The sequence below is a fragment of the Gallinula chloropus genome (genome assembly GCF_964237585.1).
Source record: "Gallinula chloropus genome assembly, chromosome: 17".
NCBI classification, from domain to species: Eukaryota; Metazoa; Chordata; class Aves; order Gruiformes; family Rallidae; genus Gallinula; species Gallinula chloropus.
This window is the reverse complement of record NC_140102.1, coordinates 11,682,362-11,695,275: the sequence shown is the minus strand read 5'-3', so window position 1 is coordinate 11,695,275 and position 12,914 is coordinate 11,682,362. Positions and strand designations below refer to the sequence as shown.

The window sequence follows — 12,914 nt, the reverse complement described above, 5'->3', positions numbered from 1 at the left end:
ACCAGTTATACCGGCAAGTAACTATGTAAAAGCAACACCCAAACCCAACAATTTGCACAGGGATGATCCCACATTCCCAATGCAGCACAGGCTAGGCTTAAAACTGCCAGTTCGCTGCTGCTCCCTTACCCACACACTCAGGAGAGAACAGATTGCCTGATGCTTGTTCCCTGCAGCCCAAACTGCACTACAAGTGGAAAATACACATTTCCTTAATGAAGGGGTTTGTTGCAGCTTCACCACTAATAAAAGAATTACAGCCCTGACTCAGACACCTGCCACCACCAAAACAGAAACCCCAGCAAACACCAGATGAGCTGCCTACAGGGCAGAACATGTTAGTGCCTCAGCCTGCCCTCAGCATGTCTAATGTAGTGGGTGCTGTGCCCCACGGGATGATGTGAAGCCACGCTGGGCCCTGGCTGCACCCTGAGGGTGGGACAAGATGCTCTTCATGCTGCCAGTTCACCTGCTTTCCCCACAGGACCTCAAGTGGGTCTGGATCTGGGTCAGATCTTTATGGTATTCTGCCACAATGCAATTTATAAACCCTGGCAAGTGAATAAATACAGCTAAGGACTCATGCAATAAAATTGCTATCTGTAAATTCATTGTGACTGCAGTGAGGCAAAAATACTGCACATATGTGGAATGACTCATCTTTTCTCAGTGGTTAATAGATCCAGCGACAAGAAAAAATAGGCTCTTTGGTTTAAAAAAAACCCCAAAGCAACAAGCCACAAACCAACAACAACAAAGGGAGGCCAGATTCTAAGATGATGTAAATTTATCTAGTTTCCCTGGAGACCATGGAGATATAACTTGAGCAACACCTGCTGAGGTTTTTCCACTACTATATAGATCCATAACATATAAAATTGGATTAGAAGCCCTAGGATACAGATTCCAGGCTTACAAAGAAAATGTCAAGATGGAGGTTCAGTTTTATGGAGAAAAATAAAATGGAAGTCAGATTGTTGCTAATAATGATTATTTTATGTTTTGATAGTAACTAACAGCCCCAGGAAAGATCTGTTAGATATAGTCATACTGTGCTCAACACAGAGCAAAAAAGGAAGCCTCAACTGAGAAGTGCTTAAATCTAACCCCCATCTGCAAGAGAGATCTGATGAGATGCCTTATCCATTACCCAATTTTCTTTGGCACCTCCTCTACTCCAGCTATCATCTACGTGTATTTGTTCTGCCTTCCCCTGCAGCTATGTCCTGAGGGTAACTACACTTTAATATTTGAGATTAACAAGTCAGGCTCTAATGTTTCTCTTTAAAGCTGTGTGTCCCAGGCTTTAATGCTTCTCGTTAATGACGTGTCTCTCACCCACACTGACATTTCCTGCAGTCGTCATCACATCTGTTCCTTCAGCTAACCATTTCTTAATAGATGCACAGAAATTTGCCTGCAGCTACCAAACACAACCACCTCCTCAGAGATTCATGGGTGTTTCTGAAGTTCATTGTAAGCACAAGGAAGATTGTTAAATGGTTCAGTTTTGTCAGCACAAAACTGTCTAGTGCTCAAAGAACCATTACTGGTGCTGCAGATAGCACACACAGTTTTGTAAATTAATTGCTTAATGTGGCCCCAAGACTATTCCAAGCTTCTTCAAGTTGCTAGCACACAAGGTCCCTTTCATCCCTTGATCTCAGAATTTCTGGAGCTGTCCCTAACACATCCTCCTGATGTCAAGACAACAAGCCAAGCTCTGAACTGCATCTCTTCTTAATCGGAATGCTAAAACCTGGGAGCTAAAATCAGGAGTTATTTCTGACATAATTTACAGTGACAAAAGTACTACATATACAGTTTTAATATTTTGGGGACAGTACATTCTTCTGAGGTTGCCTCAGAGCTTGCAAAAGCAAAGGGTTGTTTGCAGTTATGCTACATTTGCTACGAGTGATGCTGAGCAGGTAAAAATACTGTATGAACATAAAAATACTTGCAATTCAAGTGAGGTGGATGACTGGTCTCAAGTTCATTTCTACAAGGAAATGACAGTCCCACCAACCAGTATTTGAAAACCTTTATTTTAAGTTATCCCATGTTGTTTGCTGTAGATATGGTTCAGAGTCCTATTATTAACAGATCACCAGCTCTGGAAGACTCAACAGCAATTTTCTAGCTGCTGACAAGAGTATAAGCAGAAAGTGCCCCAGGGAGAGTGAAACTAACAAAACAGAGCACTGAGGATCTCCCAAAACATATTGCATCATTAACAAAAGAGAAAAAAAAAAAAACAAGGCAAGAATGGTGAGGTCTGCAAAAGATGCCTTAAATGAGATGCAAGAAGTCTGATGGATTCAGTTAACTGAAGAAACCGAGTTTGGAGTTGATCCTACTTGGTAAGCATGGGTAAAAGGTTTCTGCCAGAGGTCACTTAGTCTGAAAAACAAGGGCAAACTGAAAACAGACACATTAATGAGAAAGGTGATCAAGTGCCATTTATGGAACTCCTTCCTGCAACATGGGGCCATCTTACCAAAAGGACTGACCCAGTTAAAACAGAAGCAAGGGCCTGCTGCAGAGATTACCAGGTTAAATTCGGTGTCTATGATCCGGGCTGGGTAATAAAATGGCCTTTGGGGCCCAAATATCGGGAATGGAAGGGTGTTTTCCAGGAACCGGAGGACACATTACAATGCCCGGCAGACAGGGTGCGGCAAGGAGCAAGAGCTTTGGTCCAGGGTCACTGGGGGATGCCAGGGGGGCACGGGGGCCGGGACAGAGCCGTTCCGTACACAGCCGAAATCTAAGCTGGCATCCCCACGAGTAGGCGCCCCATAGGGACGTGCTCTCGGGTACCGGCCGGCACCCCGCGGCGGGGCTGCGGGGCTGCTCCCGCCAAGCCCGGGGCTGCTCCCACGCCGCCGGCGGTCGCTATGGTAACGGACGCGGGCGCGAAGCACGCCGGGCCGAAAGAAAACGCACGAGTAAAGCCCTGGGAAAGCAACGGGTCGCAGCCAATGAGAGCTCGGGGGAGGGGCGCGGCAACCAATAGCTGGCAGCCGATGATGGGGGGCGGGGCTGGGGCGCTAGGAGGCGGCCCCAGCATGCACTAAGCACTCCGCAGTGCCGCTCCGCCAGAGGTTGGATCCGCAGCGCCTGCCGAACGGTGAGGGGAGAGGCGAGAGGGGCAGGGTGCTCGGGGGGCGGCTCCGAAAGGACCGGGCCGGGCACGGGTACTTGGCAGCCGGCGCATCCCGCCGGTTCGCCACTGCCGGGGCACATACTCAACGACCGCGTCCCCTCTCCCGCATCCCTGGGAGCTGCAAGCGGGAGGCTCCTCCGGAGCCGCGCTGGGCTCCGAGTCCTTTGGGGGGCGTGCCGGGCTTCGTTCGTCTCTCCTCGGCAGCCAAAAGCCGTCGGGTCCGGGCGCTGGAGGGGCTGCGTCCTCTCCCGCCGCCGTCGGGCTGCGCTGGGGAGGGGCTGGGAGGGCGGCGGTGCCCGGCGGGGTTTGACCGCGCTCCCGCGCTGGAGCGGCCGCAGAGCAGATGGGTGCTGTGCCCGGGCTTGGAAGGCGCCGTTCCTCCGGCTCTGAGCGCCGGCTGTGCCTGTGCCTGGGACAGTTCCGGCAAGGCCTCTGCCCGGCCACGGCTGTGGGCAGCGCATGGGCCCTGAAATCCTGCGGGGAACGGCGATACCCCTGTGACTGGTTGGCTGGGGGTCCTGGCAGGCAGCAGCTCCTGCAGCTTTGAGTTTTCCCTCTTCCTTGCTCAATCCAGACAACCATGAGTGATCGAAAGGCAGTGATCAAGAATGCGGACATGTCAGAGGAGATGCAGCAAGACTCTGTGGAGTGTGCAACTCAGGCCTTAGAGAAGTACAACATCGAGAAGGACATTGCTGCTCACATAAAGAAGGTAAATGCTTACTTGTAACGTGCTCCTGAAGTCCCTATGCACATGAAAAATCAATCAGGGAGAATGCTGCTGGGCAAGTAGCTCTAGAGAAACAAGTTCCAGAGACACTAGATAATCAAGTTGGACTTTTCTGTAGGCTGGTGTCCTTATGTTCCTTTCCCCACCCTTCGTGTAGACTTTTCCAGGTCCTTCTGTCTTCTTTTTTTTTTCTTGCAGTACCTTCTACTTCAGCCTTTTGTGTCCCTGTCCTGTTGTCCAGGTGAGAAGAGTAGCAGTTGGCTGTCCCTGTGACTGATGAGTTAGTGCAAAGCACAGGGGTTCTCTGGAGCCTGTTTGAGAAGTGGTGGTTTGCAGGCCTTGTAATAAAGAAGTGTTTCCATGGTTTGGGTTTTTTTTTTACCACCATGTGTAAGACAAACTGTTCATGTGAATATAGAACAGATGGTTCATAGCTTCCAGTTTGTCAGATTTTTTTCTCTGACTCCTACTGGGAGGCTGATTGTGCTCTAAGTAGTCGAAGGCTTTGGTTGAGCAGAACACAAACTCTCACGTGCTCTCTCAAAGAGTCTCTTCTGGTGATGCTGCAGTATAGAACTAATGACTGCAATGTTTTATTTGTAGTACACCTGTGCACACAAGTTTAATTGAAATTCATAGCGGGCTTCTGACTAGTGTGTAGGAAGAATGGGTTCAGGACCTGGTATCAAGCATGCAGCAAAGAAATTTCCATCTAGAGTCCTTTCAGCAGCCTCATTGAGAACAGCTAATGAAGTCACAGTAATAGCTTAACTGGTACAGACTCAGAACAAGCCCTGGTGTCCTTAAAACTTATAGTCTGAGATCATGGTGTGACTTTTGGGGAAAGTTACTTCCCCAACCATATGGTCTGAGGTTATTCTTGCTCAGCTTGGAAGCACTTTTTTTTGTGTGTGTGTCTGACTAAGCAGCAGATAAGTTATAAAGTGATAGATGAACTTTGCACTTCAGAGCATATGCTGCTCCTTAATTGCCTTCCTCCAAACGTGGTACTTGCTAACGAGTGACAGATGACTGCAAAACCACCCCGTTAGACAATGTTGGTATCATTCTCACAAAACCTCTGAGTTCCTGACTCTCCTCTCTTCTGCAGGAGTTTGACAAGAAATACAACCCCACTTGGCACTGCATCGTGGGGAGGAACTTCGGCAGCTACGTGACTCATGAGACCAAGCACTTCATCTACTTCTACCTCGGCCAAGTCGCTATTCTTCTCTTCAAGTCTGGCTAGACCCACGGACTGTTACTGAGACTTGCACCCGGCTACAGGACTGCACACCAACTCCAAACAGCCTCCTACCCTCAGCCTTCCTGAGGATGCAGACTTTGATCTTCAGGTCTTTTGTTGTATTGTTAATGGTCAGGGATTTTTTGCTGTAGCAGCTGATATTTTCATTGTGGCTATAAAAAAAAGGCAAAAGTGTCTTCCTTGTATTTATTTTCTTTTGAAAGACAGCTTCTTTGCTAATAAAACTGTTGGAACAAGTTTGTCCTTTAAAACTGTTCTCTGTCCTTCTGTCGTGTTTGGGTTTGCATTGCCCTCTTTATTTGGTTGTGAATGAGGGAGCCCACCTCCATTTCACACACACACACCCCTCCCCAACTCCACAGCACCTGAAGCCTAAGCTACTCTGAATATATGTCATCAGTCCTGAAAACTGCAGAAGAATCTGCAGAGACTACTTTTCCACTCTTAAACACTTTTTCACCATGTTCAGTCTCCAGAGTAAGGGCTGGAGTTTAGATAGATGCTGTTGCTTCTCTGATTTCAAGTGAATTGGTGACCTAAAACCAATGGTCCTTTCATCTCCCAATTTTCAGAAGAGGCGAATCTTCATACTACTTCATTACACAGCTGTCGCTTTAGAATGTAAATTTAAACCCTCAAGTTTTTTTTACTCTAGCCTTGTATCCTGCTACAGAAGTATCTGTTCAACAGTGTAATTTAAAGAGCAGAAGAAAATACATAGTATTTTTATGCAGCTGTTATGCATCTAGCACTGAAAAAAACTTCACATAGGAGTGAAAACATCATTCCTTTCTCAGAAAGGTTAAAATACTGACTTGATTGAAGAAAGTTGATACAGCTCTGTTTTATTTCACAGTAAAGGAATTGTGGGGGAGAACCCCTTAAATTCCACATGAAAAAGATAATGAGAGCTTAATAAAAAGCTAATAAATCCAAGTTACTTATCACTGGTACAATGTTCTCCTTGAAACTTTGTTTTAGAAAAAAAAAAGGCATCTTATTCAAATCCCAGTCAGTCTATTCCTACGTCCACAGCACTTGGTAACCAAAGTTGCTTCCTTTGTAAGCATTGTTCTGGTTTGGCTATGTCCTTTACATTGCATTTGAGGAGAAACACAAGTGTAAAAAAAAGCACAGGGGTCACTTCATCCACAGGTTTCTTGGGAGGAGAAAAAAGCAGCTCATGGTCTTCTGGGTCTGACTGCTGAGCAAGTGTCTGCTGCATGAGTTCTTCAAACTCCTCTTCAATCTTGATACTGCCAAAATTCCACAGCCCTTACACTTGGTGGTTTTTGCTACATAGTAGACTCACAGTTTGAAACCTGAGTGAATGGCAACAATGCCCCAATTTAAATTCTGATAGTCCACTTTAAAAAACCCTGCGTCTTCTATCATTGCCTTCAATTCCTCCTGAAAAATAATAGTTCCATCATTATAACAACCTGAAGGCCTATAAACCAGCTAGCTGCCTGCAAGATGATGCTGGGACAACGTTTGGTGTATTAGTGAATCCAGAAAAATACTGTCTTACCTGAGGGGGGAAACGTCGGATGCTCTCCACAAGATACTGGTAAGACTTCCAGTCACCAGCGATAACCTCACCTAGAACAGGGATAACCTGGAAGCTGTACAGATCGTAGAGCCTGTGCAGACAGACACCAGACACAGATTAATACAAACAAGTTTAAAACCAACCCTATCCAACACAAGTTGATTTCTGTACCACACTCGCTATGGACCCTGCCTCTGATTTTTAGAGTGCACAATGAGCTGGTTTCAAAGTGTCTCCATCTCTTATACTGGCTGAGTACAAGCAAGACAGCCTTGTGATATGGCATAAGGCGTCACCACGTCCCTACCTGGAAAGAAGAGGGTTGCTGACGTGACTAAATTCCATGCAGAGAAATCTTCCTCCTGGTTTCAGCACACGATAAGCCTCCTGAAGTGCCTGAGACAAAGCAGATGTGCTAAGTTTGTTTCTGTAGAACAGCACTTGTCTATTATCATGCCACGTGATGGCAACTCAGGGATGACCTGAGGGGAGTAAAGAGAATCCTGATTGGCAATATCCAATATTTACTTGTGGAGAAGCAGACCAAGACAAGTACAAAAAAAGCTCCAAACAAGTAACAAAACCAAACCACAAACACTCCTGCTGTTACATAAATAGATTTAGACCAGGCTTTGTGTGAAAATTGTGATGCCAGGTTTGCAATTTTCTTCTCTTTCCCTATTCTTAGATGATGAATGTTTGCCAGCAGAGCTTTTGTAATTACAGACCAAACCTAAAAAGGAGAAGGTGACTCAGCTGCCAGAAGCTGAAAATGAAAAGAACTCATGATAGATTGTTTTTTTTTTAATCAAAAGAAAAGATTTTACTCAACTGTGAGGCACACCCACAGGATCAAAGGAGAAATGATACTGAGTTTCGAATGAGCAGTGTGAGAACAGGGAGGAAGGAGAGAGAAGAGGATCTTTGGCTACTTTGAAAATTCCATTGTATATGCAAAATCAAACACTAAGATGAACCAAGAGAAATTATGTTTACAACTGTATGCTTTTTCATACAAGAGCACAGCAGACGTGTATTCAAGAACATCTGCAGATCGTACATCTGTTTGACTTCAACTGCCATGTTCCTAAGGCATAAAATATAAGCAGAACACATACATGACAGGAGCTTTGCAAAACAAGTGGAGGCTTGGAAGTGTTTTCTATCAGGTCTCCAAGGAGCTATGCTACCAGACTGCTGTATTCACAAAGGGGTATAAATCAAGCCTGTGCTTTGGAAGGGTGCAGGTGAAGCATCCTGAAAGGCCATCTACATTAGGAGAAATTAAAGGGCATACAGTTCTAGGGGGTTTAGATCCAAATGCCACAGAAGGACTACTGCCAGGGTTTAACACACTCCTCCAAAACAGACAACTAGTCTAGCTAGAGAGCTAGTCTAACCTATATTCACACACAAGACAGGTAAGCATTCTCAAGGGGCAGATACTGTTTAGAACAATGCGTGCTACTTACCCTAATTAAGATCATACTCGTTCTTCATAGGAAGCCCTACTACTAGCCAGCATAAAGACACTCAGCAGCAGTGGGCTGAATGGGTTAGTTCAATAGCAGTGGTGGCAGTAGCCAGCTGTTTCCCACCCTGTGCTCTGAGAGCTCTGCTGGCTCAGACAGGTAAATAAAACAGGGCAGGAAATGCTGGACCCCCTGTGGGTGGGATACACATCAGGTGTGTCAGGAAGACTCAAGACATGCAGACTGACTGTGCTGTGCATGGAGAGATGCAGCCTTTTTGCCTCAGGTAGAGATTGTGTGGCTTGTCAAGCTGGAAGGATTGGGTGCAACTAGCACAAACCTAACTTTTTATGACAAAGGTGAGGCATTTAATTGCATTCTTCATTCAAACAAGTTGCACGCTACATGCTACTTATTTCAAATGTTTCAGGAGTAGACAATGATGCTCCTTTATCCAAAGGAGTTCTTCCTTTGCTTCCTATATTAGGATAAAGAAAACTCTGATGAATCTCAAGGACCCCATGTCAGGATACACTATAGCAACTTACCAAATCAATACGAGTTACATTTCGGATTCCAAAGGCAATTGTGTAAACATCAAACTTATCATCATCAAAGGGCAACTCTTCAGCATTCCCAAGCACCCAGGACAAACCTGCAGTAAAAGCCAAGGGCACTATATTGAAAGACCTTAACAACTCAGGCTGCTCCAAAAACACTCAAACTTATCCCCTCCTGAAGGAAATTATTATTAATAAACTGATGTTTAAACTAATACTTCAATTTTGCATTTTTATTGGTGAAAAGACACCTTGGTCTATAATGACAAAGCTTCCAGGGCCTGTACTATACAGCTGTCTTTCAAAGAAAATAGTGAACTCTGCACCTCACAGTGCCTTTGTCTGCCAAGGTTTCACCTAAATGTTGCGTCCTAGTGGAAAGCAGCTGGCTTTACAGAAACTGGCTGACATTCTGCTGTAGCAAAGTTGCAAAAGGAGAATTTCTTCTCACAGAGTAACTATGAACAATGATTAATGTCTTGCCATGCAACTACAGCCAAGTCACTTAATGCACTTTTCTAGACAACCTCTATAGACTGAGGAACAGAAAAGCCACGCTCCCTCCATCAGCACTACCAGCATGTGACCTGCTGCTGCTGTGCTGCTTCCCAAACCCCACTGGATCAAGGCCATGTCTATCTGTGGAGCATGGACCTCCAAGTTATTTGCACCAAAATGAAGACTGCTCAATTTAGAATTAATAGTTCTTAAAGTCACTGTTTTTGGTGACTCAAATGCAAAACAAAAAAGCTAACAACAAAACCCCCCAGGAATCCTCTGCAAGAGAGATGAGAAGTTTCAGAGAGCAGTATGCTAGAAAGTGCCATAGAGGAAAGCAAAACACAGCAGCAAGCAACAGTTGTTGCCAGGAGACATTAAAATTTCATTTTAACAAAATATTTGTATTTATAATTGCAGAAAGCATCGTATGCAAAGCAGCACACTTTATTAAAGAAGCATTTATCAGTGTGTAGACAGTTTGAAATGACACCTAAGAAGTGAGCATCAGAAAAAGGTTTTGAGCAACAGCAAAACTGTCCCTCAGAATGCCTGTGGTATAATCACAGCCCAGGAGTTTGTAAGTGATACATAAAGGGGGCTCTTGGTGTACAAGAGGAACTGGGGCAGCCTACCATTCCTGCAGGTCAAAATGCACAATGGACAGTTGTGCAGCACATGTTTCTTTTCAGCATGCCCAGCCCCCACTGTTGTTGTCCCGTGTACATTCACCAATAAAAGACAACCCTGCCCTTTACAATGTTAAGGAAAAAAATATCTTTAGACCTCAGGCAATGAGCAGATAAGCAAACTCAGAAATGAAATTACTACAACAGGGAGGAATTGCATGAAAACCAGAAGGTAGAGCATACTAAATGGATGTGCACTGAACAAGGGAGTGAAAGAGTAAAGAATCAGAGTTGTGGTACAGTGGGGCATAAGACAAGTCAGGCACCAAGACAACAGTTGGGCTTCTATAGCTGTGATGTACAGAGGAAAGAATTAACACACAAAAATATTAATTTTGAGAATTTGTTAAGTCACAAAAATACTTGAAAAGTGCAGCCAATTAAACAAAATGCTTTATTTACAGTAGATGGGAGGCAGTATCAAGCTTTATTTCAGGTCCCAAGCTACAGTCATAAAGCTTTTATACTTGCAACGTCGGCACAGTTCAGGTGTTGCCGAACTACTATGCATAGAGCTCTGGACAGGCTTGCAAGCTGTTCAGATAAGCATGATGCAAGCAGTTTACCAGAATTGGAAAAAACAATGTCTTTACAATTAGTGGGGTTTTTTAAGAGAAGAAATTGGCAGGCAGGCAACAGCCTGGGGTAAGCCACCACCAGCAGAGAGCAAGAGCAGCTGAGAGAACCTATGCCAGCAGCTTATGTTTTGGCCCTTTTGTGGTACTGAGCCATTCTGGATGTCCTTCAGCCTACACCATTTGTAGGCTGAAGTGCTGATGTGGGAGCAGGCCACAGTGCAAGGACACATGAGATCTCATAGCACATACACAGATGCTGCCCAAGGCATACCTGATGGTGGTACCCAGGCACAAAAAGTTTGGGAACCTCCATTTGCTAAAATATTGGCCAAATATCCATAAATAAGGAGAGGATAACCAACTATCATACAAACGCTGAGCCACAAGCAGAACTTCTTTCTCTATGTCTTACTTCTTAAAATCAGGCTTTTCACTCAGGATTGGCGTGGTCCCCAACAAATTCTAGATATCAGTGAATTAATCCATTGACCTGCAAACTAACATTTAATATAATTCAGTTTCTCTGAGTATTGTTAGCATATGCTCTAACTTGGAAAGTTTCATAGGTTCACAATACACTTTAGTTCTTGCATTTTTTATTTGCTGCCTTTTTTCTTCAAATTCCCATTATGAGACCTTCAATGTAATCATTCTAGGGCTGAGCCATTTTGCATTATCTACCTTAGTAAATCAGATTCGTTTGCAGAGATACAAGTAGGAGGTTTAGGTTACTTAACTAATTCTGAAGGATAGCTGGGTATCAGACCTCATGGACACTTCCATATATGTGTTTCTGAAAGTTCATGTATTATTCAGGACATCGCTGTACAACTAAACAACGTACTACTTACATGCTCACTGAAAAAGTAACTCAATGTTGCCAAATACTCATGCACAACGATAGTATACACCATGTCTATAAAATGTATATTGTAATCCTGAAGCAGTAATTCCATCATGCATCAAACTCTTGCTACCAGGCATGCTACTGAAACGGTACAGTGCATGACTCACCTTCGGTGTAGCCAAGATTCTGTGCTTTCTGCTTCCCAACTTTTAACATTTCTTTGTTAATGTCACAGACCACCACTTGGGAATCCCCTGGTGACTTAGATTTGTCTTCCTGGTAACTCTCAGAAATTTCCTGCCATGATAAGTTTTGATGGTGCTTCAGCTTCTGCTGGAGCTGGCGTTGCCGTACAGAGCGAACATAGTTAATAAACCGAAAGGCGATGTCACCTGCGTTTTAAAAGAAAGATGCACGTTTTGGGATGCTTTCTGGCCACAGGAAATTGGAACATAAGGCTTTGAACATCAAACTGTGTCAATTTGATTTTATATATGTAAATAAATTTAAAAAACCAACACACACATAGTATAAACAGAGAGAGTGTGTGCATGTGTGTGTATATATATATATACACAAAGGCCAGGCAGCTTATAGATAGATAGATAAAAGGCTAGACAACTTAATTCTGAGCAGACACAAACAGTTCAAAACTAGCATGACGTGTTCATGTGGAACTCACAATTATTTACCTGTTCCTCCAGCAACATCAAGAAGAAGTGTTCCTGGGGAAGGGTTCATTTTATGCACGAGGATGTCCTTCCACACTCGATGGATCCCTAGAGTCATTGAATCGTTCATTACATCATATTTCTCGGCCACGCTTTCAAAGACCTTGTAAACTGCAAAGAAAGGACACGGGAATGAGACACGATTTACTTGAAAAGCTGCTGTAGAAGACGTGGCCTTCAGTTCCTCGTGATGCTGTGGTTCCACCGTGCGGAGCTGGAAAAGTACCACCCGAAAACTCCTTACAAAAACTGCGATGGAATCGCACCGAGCCTGTTGCCTGACAAACGCCTCTGGAGAATCACAGCCTCTCACTGTAAGCGGCTCAACACTGACACTGTTCGCTGAGCCTCCCGGTAACGCCTCAAGCCCGGCTCCAAGTACGTCTCCACCCCCCCTCAGCCGCCACAGCCGACGGGCGCCAAAAGCCCGGGAGCCCCGTTAGGTCCCAGCCGCACGGCTCCCCAGCGGACCCCGCCGCCGCCGCCCTCACTTTTCTCCCTCCTTTCCGCCTCCGTCACGGTCTGGAAACCGAAGTGCGTCTCCGGCGCCGCGGCGAGGCCCCGCACGGAGCCGCAGAGCGCCCGCAGAGCCCCGCCGCGCCCGGCGAGCAGCACCCGGCACGGGCGGAGCCCCGCCGCCGCCATCTTGCAAGGGCACGACCTCTGCACCGCCCGCCGCACCGCGCCGCGCCGAGCCCCACCGCTCCGCCACCTGCCCCGCGGGGGAGGGAAGGAGGAAGGGAATGGAAGGAGGCGGCCCACCGAGACGGGACGGCCCAGCCGGGGCGGGGCGGGCTGTGGCTGGGCTCCCTACTTGGCCC

General features: G+C 45.6%; 2 protein-coding genes across 2 annotated transcripts; one reads left to right on the top strand and one right to left on the bottom strand.

The window, feature by feature from the left end:
- The first annotated feature begins 3,078 nt into the window (after positions 1 to 3,078).
- On the top strand, positions 3,079 to 5,411 carry LOC311198370 (dynein light chain 1, cytoplasmic). Its single transcript, XM_084272300.1, has 3 exons — positions 3,079 to 3,133; positions 3,744 to 3,881; positions 5,011 to 5,411. The coding sequence occupies exons 2-3, from the start codon at positions 3,750 to 3,752 to the stop codon at positions 5,146 to 5,148; spliced, it is 270 nt and encodes an 89-aa protein (XP_084128426.1). The 5' UTR covers positions 3,079 to 3,133; positions 3,744 to 3,749; the 3' UTR covers positions 5,149 to 5,411.
- A 598-nt stretch (positions 5,412 to 6,009) lies between these two features.
- COQ5 (coenzyme Q5, methyltransferase) lies at positions 6,010 to 12,771 on the bottom strand. The gene is made up of 7 exons (XM_084271954.1): positions 12,585 to 12,771; positions 12,055 to 12,204; positions 11,530 to 11,754; positions 8,739 to 8,845; positions 7,026 to 7,114; positions 6,698 to 6,809; positions 6,010 to 6,576 (listed from the first exon to the last, which is right to left on the bottom strand). Exons 1-7 carry the CDS (start codon positions 12,736 to 12,738, stop codon positions 6,475 to 6,477), a joined length of 939 nt encoding a protein of 312 aa, XP_084128080.1. The 5' UTR covers positions 12,739 to 12,771; the 3' UTR covers positions 6,010 to 6,474.
- Between the last annotated feature and the right edge of the window lie 143 nt (positions 12,772 to 12,914).